Source organism: Cariama cristata, unplaced genomic scaffold, assembly GCF_000690535.1.
Source record: "Cariama cristata isolate BGI_N322 unplaced genomic scaffold, ASM69053v1 scaffold24102, whole genome shotgun sequence".
NCBI classification, from domain to species: Eukaryota; Metazoa; Chordata; class Aves; order Cariamiformes; family Cariamidae; genus Cariama; species Cariama cristata.
This window is the reverse complement of record NW_009604781.1, coordinates 1-7,682: the sequence shown is the minus strand read 5'-3', so window position 1 is coordinate 7,682 and position 7,682 is coordinate 1. Positions and strand designations below refer to the sequence as shown.

The following is a 7,682-nucleotide window of genomic DNA, read 5'->3' as shown; positions in this document are numbered from 1 at the left end:
CACTGCCACCCATACCCAGCCTCTGCCTGTGGCTTCTCCCAGCTCGGTCCAGCTCCCCGCCAGTTGCCACCTACTCCAGTCACCTCCTCCACCACAAACTGGCGCCTGGTGCCCCCAGGCCCCCAAAAACCACCAGCTCGTAGGGCCACTCCAGCCCCATTGCCAGTGAGCATCCTGCTGATGAACCCTCCTATTTGCTTTTTCTCTTCTCTGCTTTTTTAGCACAGCTCGCTACAGGCCAGCTCCTAAGGATGAAAGTCAACATAGCTGAAGACAAGAGTACAGAGTCGACTGATCTTTATTATAAGCCAGGAGAGAGACAAACCCAGTCCTTAAACTCTGAGAAACAACAGCTACTCTTTCATTTCACCGTGGGCACTAAGGCTTTGCAAGTAAGGCCCCCACAAAGTAACAGCAACTATCGCACACAGGCATGAGGAGAAACTAGTGGCTTCATCTGCTAAGGCACTTGTCACCCAGGGCCTGCCTGCTTTAGAAGAGTTGCGGAATGGGGGGAAGCGGGAAGGCTGTGGTGAATCGGGAAGCAGGTGCTGGAGCAGTTCCATTAAGTAGGGACTTCAAACTTAGATGAAAGAGATTAAACAGAACTCTAGAACCAGTACCCAGTGAGTCACTGATTTAATATGCTTGTGAATTAAACCTCAGTACCCTTTACAGGGTAGCAAAGAGTGGTATAACTTTTAACTCCGTTTTTCTTCTGTTTCTGCTGTAAACAATAGCACAATGAAACTATTTTATGATTAGGCTTTTACAGCCAAATGAGTTTTATTGGAGTTAGACCCAGGAAAACCGTTAGTTCATGGAGTTATGTTTTGACTTCAGACTTCAGGCTTGCTAATGACAGAGAACTCAACACCATGCTTGTTGAGACGATCAATCAGTTTTGTTTTGGAGAAGGCAGCTCCTGGAGAATATACACCACCCCTGTTAATCAAAATCGAAAAACCATGAGTGGTACAGTGACTGAGCGACATCTGCTTTTGAAGTCAAAGATGCATTTCCCTGCCCCAGAAAGAAAAAGCCACTTTGTCCCACAGGAGAGCATTCGAGGAATTCGGCAAGCTGGTTACATTCATAAGGTTCACTTCTGCATCCAGCAAACTCAATAGAAACCATTCCTTTAACTGAAGATACAGACACTGATGCAATAGATGCTGCAAAAGCATTACTAAAACCTGTGACTACATCCTTTCAAACTGAAAGGCAGATGAAGATTAAGTGGCTCTAAATCAGCTGGTGGTGCAGGATCTCCCTTGCACAGCCTTTTGGGTGAGGTACCGCAGAAATCCGCATGGCTATGAGAGCTGTATTTTCAAAGAGAAGCCTGTGCACACAGTAGCCTTAAGGGAGATCAAGCTGTTCTGCGTGGGAGAGTACTTACTGTTTAGGCAGACAGGCTGAATCTTCCAGAAGAGATACAGCGGCCTGAACCATTGCAATTGGTGTAGCAATATAGCCAGGGTCTGACAAAAAAAAAAAAAAAAACAACACACACAACAAAATAAAACACACACCAAAACACACACACAACAACGTACAGTGTGTTTAAGTGTAGAATGTAATCTTGCTCTTACGTACAGCCTCCCCCATTTAAGAACAACTTTTTTGCCTTCACGGTAATCGAGGGCTCTCCATTACAGCAAGAGCGTTCCCCATTCTGTGCTTACATTCTGACTTTTCTGTGAGAGTGCTGCATTCAGCTACATCTCTAGTTACTTGAAGCAGCTCTGCTTCGTTAACTCCTGAATATACATTCTTGCTGCCTCCAAACATGACTTCAGGAGTCATCTCCCCCCAAAGGAAGGATCAAAACACAGGTATGTCACAGCGAGAAACGATACCATGCCAGATCTGCCTACATTCCCTCACAGGGGACTGGCAATAAACAAGTAGTACGTCCAGGCTGGAACAACTGAAAACTATCCTTAAAGCACCTCCCTTGAACTGCTCTACTCTGCAAAAATGAAGATTGGTACAGGGAAAGTCAGAAGGAAAGAGAACGGTAAGAACACAAATGAACCAGCTGCTTCACAGAAAAGGCCACAATGAACGCTAGTATCCAAGGTAATCCTCTGCAAAGGCTTGACTTTGTCCACGTTCCAAGTGCTCCTCGAGGGTGAAAGGAACAGCAGTGGAACCATAAACCTGTTTTAGAGTAGGGAATGTGAGGCAAAAAGCAGTTAGCTGCTACTCGCATACATACCTGGTCCTTTCACTTCAGTGCAGATCTTTACATTTGGTTTGCCGTTCTGGGGATCCTGCCCCTCACTGTAACCCTCGCCAAAAAAAGTCATTGTGAAAGAGGTTCCATCCATCTGCAGCAGACAGGACAAGTGTGGTCACCAGAACAGTAACGCACTTCTACCAGGCAAGCACAAGTACTAAATCTAAGCATCTATTACGCCAAATGCTGTGATCCATCTAAAGATGAGAGTAGTTCTTTCGCGTTATTGCTTCAAAGGTACAATCTGTATTTTTAATCGCTTCCACTTTGTTGGAACTGTTCCTCTTCTAAAGTCCACTTAGTCTCTCAGTGCTTTCGGTCCTGGGTTTTTACTACTCGGTCACCCTGTGTCATCACCTTTGGCAAACTGAGTGCTGTGAGCCATCCATGTAAAGACATCAGACCCGGCAACATGATCCATTTTTGCCTCTCATGAGTTCCACATACTTTGAGGACTAGTAACAGAAGGCATGATCATTTCAATATTCACAGCTATCTGAACAGGCACACACAATGTGCATTGAGAAATTATTTCTTTGAGACGAAGCAGTTGACTCTACATTACTCCTCCACCATTACAACAAAGTCATTCAATAATTGTGATGGAAAACAGTCAGTTACCTGCTTCTGGGTTGGTCCTTTCTTGGTGAAGCGTCCAGCAGAGAAAAATTCTGGGTACTAGATAACAAGAGGGGAAAGGAGGAAGGGAAGATCAACAGAGGGTCTACCTTAAGAAACTAGAGGGGAAGAAAAAAAAATTAAGTGCTTGGAGACTTAATTTTGTGCTTTGAACACTTACCTTTGTCAGAAGTTTTCTTCCAAAGCTAAACTTCACAAGAAGAAGAAATAAAATGCCAGCAAACATCAGCTTGATAACAGAGCCAAGACCACCTATGTTCACATAGGCGCCATACTGCACCTGAGGGAAAAACGTCTTCTCAGTGACAGAATTTGCGTTAAAATTTTTCAATCGATTCATTCATAAAAATAAATCTACCCTCAAATTAGGAGGCAATTGTTCGATACAATAGATAGCTGTTTGAACAGGGCCTTACACAATTGTCTTGGTCCTGAACAACTCTGAATAAAGCTCCACTTGCTAATTCATTATGAGAAGACAACGTAACTCCAGAACGGCGAGGGAGCGAGCATGGTAAACAAGAGAGGAAAACTTTAAAGAAGATGTGTTTTGATATCTGATTTCATGCTGCTTTCCCAAGACCTTCCTTGCCTCCTCTTTGTGCTTTAGTTTAAGAGAAACTGAGGCCTTGCTTCTGGAAGTCTGGAATAGCAATGGCAAGCCTTTCTCAGTAGTAGTTCCCAAGGAGATTTTGAGAGTGCTATCTCACCTTCATCTCTTAACTGATGCCTGTGATTCAGCACAGCGGTTATACGGATTGTTGTGCTGGTCTCCTGGCAGGAAACCATGGAAAACAAAAACTAACCATCTTTTCCACCACCGCCCCTTCACATTGCCTTTACTCTGCACACCAGCGACCCAAGCGTCCAAGAACCCTCCAGATACAAATAAGCAGCATATGAATCCTTTATCAGAACGTTTACAACACTATACTGGCCTGACTAGTTACACAGACTACACTTGTGATGCTTTCAGAAGCTCTACTGACACAGCAAAAAAAGCCTCTGCACAGGAACAGAATTTAATGTACTTATCGTTCCCCAAAATCATGAGGCCTACCTTTCAAATATTTCTGTGACTCAATGCTTCCATTCCCTACAAATCCATACCCAGAAATCAGACAGCATGAGAACCCTGCAAGAGACTCTCGTAACTATGACACTTGCAGCAATAAGCGAGCTCATCAGGCAGGGTATCAAGTAGTAGGAAACAGGCCAGCGCACCACAAAAAACCTAGACCACATTCGGCCAAGCAGCTCCCAAAGGTGATCAACAGAACAAGCCACCTTCTTTACAGAAGCAAAAGCACGTGACAGCTCATTGGTGTTTACCTAGCTACAGAAACCCTACGACATAGATCTGCGCTGAGAAGAGTTCCTACACAGAGGAAAGACTTCTTGAAATAAAAAAAGACACAGCATACTATTAACAGTAACTTACAGGAGTTTCCTGCAACTCTGTGTGCAAATAACGCTGAGTCCGTTTCACAACAGAACCATCAGATCCCATGAATGGAATGGAGTACTCTTTGAATTCCTGATTGTAAAACACAAGTCCTCTGCAAGTGGGGAAAAAAAAAAAAGTCAGAAAAAACCCTGATCATAACAGCCCTACCAATCCTAGCTTCTTCTCAAGCATTTTATGACATTAGCTCTTGTCACTGACAGTAAACCATTCCAGATTTATCCCTGGGTCAACTCAAAATTCCACGCGCTACAGCAAGGTTGCATTTGATAATCAAGACAATATTCTCCTCACATTTCTTTCTTCCGTTCTGCTCATCACTTCTGAAACCAAACTCAAAACTTTGCCATGTCACTAAATGTCTCATAGAAGAAGTTAACTTTGAGGCCCAGTAAGTGCTGGGGCATGTTCTTCTTTTCAGTAAAATATGAACAAATCAGTAAAACTGAACTTATCTTCAATTCTAATAGACGAGCATCTATGTCTTCATATTATACTGAAGTCCTAAATGCATCTTTTTAGTATTTAATAATATGTTAACCACCTATGTGACAAATCCTGGAACTGTTAGAAGACAGCACATTTCACATCTTACGCTTCTTCTACCTTCTTTTAAGTTTTGCCCCAACTACTGGAACAGGGGCATATCCTATCTTTTTTCGAAGCCTCCTCAAGTTGTCTTGATCCGCAAGGCCATAAACAGCTGACTTCCAGGTCCCATCATGCACACAAGAACCCTGGTGACATACCATGGAACAGCGATTAATTCAGTATCTAAAGGTCTCACGTACTGTTTTACTAAGGACCTCAGAATCATTACATACGTTACACATCATTACAGCTATTATATACCTGTATTGTGATTACATGCATTAAAGCATATTGAAACACTGCCCTCCCCAAACAAAAAAACAACCCAAGCAAACAGCCAAACTAGGACTGCTGGCTACACACTACGTATCTGTTGGAGTGTACCTGTGTATGAATCCTTCCCACAGCTCTGCAAAAACTGAGTATTTCTTGGAACATCTTAACACCACAAACTTCAGGTAGACAGCCTATGCAAATGAACCTTACAAAAGGGTGTTTGCTTGGGATACCTCTATTAGCTCCTAAAGTTCTTAGTTCTTAGTTCTCATCATTAAAGAACTGCCAACTTGTTCCTTGGTCTGAATTGATGCAGCGACAGTTATTCTAATGGGCTACAGTGACGTGATCACAAATACCTCCAAGTTTCCAAGAAAGTATAAACCAACTAACCTCAGGCCCAGATTTCACTGACAGGAAACTTTCAACAGCAGTTAAGGTACCTTTAGGGGAGAGGAAAACATCGCTTGGCACGTACAGTCATTAGTTCAGAAAACCAGAGTACACCGGTACACTCAAATAGCAGGCCACTGACATTTATCAGTTAAAAAGGCAAAGTCCCATCTTTATCTCAAAGTAAAATAAACTAAGATTAAGTCCTGCAGCTATTTCAGTTAGCACTATCAAATTTCTTATGTAAAGTACTTCAGTAAGGGTCACTAGTATTACCTTTACTCATTAGATTTTTCGTTTGTCTTATCTAGTTAATGAGATAATGGAAATCAATGAAAAAAAAGGAAGAGACTATTAAGAGCCATATATAGTTTTCCTCCAAATTTCAAAATGAAGGATGACATAGGCTGTGAAAACAGAGATGGACTTATGGAGGCTGGCAGAGCTTAACTACTACAAAAAACCCCAACCAACCAACCAAAAAAGACAAGAAAAAACTCCCCACCAAACACCCAAAAAACCCAAAACGCTGTCTCCTGTCCCCACTGTCTCTTCCCTACAAGATTCTCACTGCACAAGAGGCAGCACACTGACACCTGCCTAGGGACGTCCTCATGCTGGCTGACCACTGAAGGTTCTGTGCTCTTAGTGAGCAATGTTACTTGGAATCCCTCCTCCACCTAACAACCGTTGTTCTCCAATCCAGTGGGAATATGGTTTACTTTTAAATTGTTATCTACCAGATTTGGTTGAAACTAGTCAGCCGGTGAAGGCAGGCAAAAAGAGAGAGTGAGCGAGCTTCCATATAAGCCTTGCTGCTTTAGGAACCAAGTGAAAGCATAATCTGCATTCCTTTCTCAGCATAAGGTCACACTTAAATAAGTCACCTTTCAACTTGTCTCTGGTGTACAGTACTCCCATATCGGCTGGTATAGAGTCGAAGCCACAGCTTCCAATGACATATACTCCCTTTTCCGCAGCTTTTTCATTGTATTTCAGGTACATTCCTTCCAGAAACTAAAACAGAGTCAGAACAAATGTTTTAAGCAGAACTCCGTATTTGGCCATATCCAATATTAGCCATCAGCACTTTAATGTCCTAGCACAGCACCCTACATACTTCACACCACTTACAAGCATCTTTAAGACAGATACATGTGATTCCTGTTTTGTGGTATGAAAGTCTCGCAGCAGCACAAATGGGAGCTACACAAAATTCCTATGTGGAATCACAACCGAGACTTGAAGCAGAATTCAAAAGTGTTGGCTTTCCAGGGAGGACCCGACAGGCTCTTGTCTAAAAGTAAGAAAACTACACAACTAATACACATTAATGTCCTTTAAAACAATTAATGCATCTTAAAATTGGAGATCAGCAGGCAGAATTTGTCTTCGTGTTCAAAAACACTAGCAGAAACACAAAACATGCTGAACAAATACTCCTTTAATAGGTCCTTGATAGAAGGTAGAGGTTTTTCTACTGCCACGTACCTGGGGTTCTCCACTGATGTCAATGCAGCTTGCACCATTCTCGACACAAGCTTCTACCACAGGCTCTCCAAAGAATCTATACTATAGAAGGAAAGAACGCCACACATAACAGAACACACCACAACTCGCCCAACATGCTTTATCTGCGATGAAAACAAACACTTGGTGGCTATTGATTTTGCCAAGTGGGGTAAACATGCAATGGTGCTTGTATTTTTGGGGAGGGGGTGGAGAGAGAGACCAGCATAACAAACTTCATCACTGATAAGGGAGTTTGCTGCACAGGCTACTCCACCGCGTTTCTCTCATACGATAATCGCCAAGGCCAATGCAACACACCTCATCTCAATTTATGCTTTTTGCACTCACATCACCAGCATATTCTCTACTTAAAGAGTATTTAATTCCAAAGACCTCGTCATGGCCCAACTCCCAGCTCTCATACTCCGATCCCCTCTTGAACACGCTGGAAATATTGCCCCGGAACGTTTGAAAGGGGCCCAGAACTTAAAACAGCAGGTCCACGGGCTTCTTTTCCAGCTCCATTGCCAACCCCAGCACCACCGAAAACGTCGTGGCCCA

The 7,682-nt window shown here is 42.9% G+C and overlaps 1 protein-coding gene across 1 annotated transcript; it reads right to left on the bottom strand.

Moving 5' to 3' along the window:
* Positions 1-725: 725 nt before the first annotated feature.
* Positions 726-7,181, bottom strand: SCCPDH (saccharopine dehydrogenase (putative); the record flags this gene model as incomplete). Its single annotated transcript, XM_009695746.1, has 10 exons — positions 726-945; positions 1,403-1,484; positions 2,225-2,336; positions 2,867-2,923; positions 3,045-3,164; positions 4,326-4,443; positions 4,956-5,086; positions 5,610-5,659; positions 6,497-6,626; positions 7,101-7,181. Coding segments are annotated over 10 exons (987 nt in total), but the record flags the coding sequence as incomplete, so codon positions are not given.
* Positions 7,182-7,682: the final 501 nt, after the last annotated feature.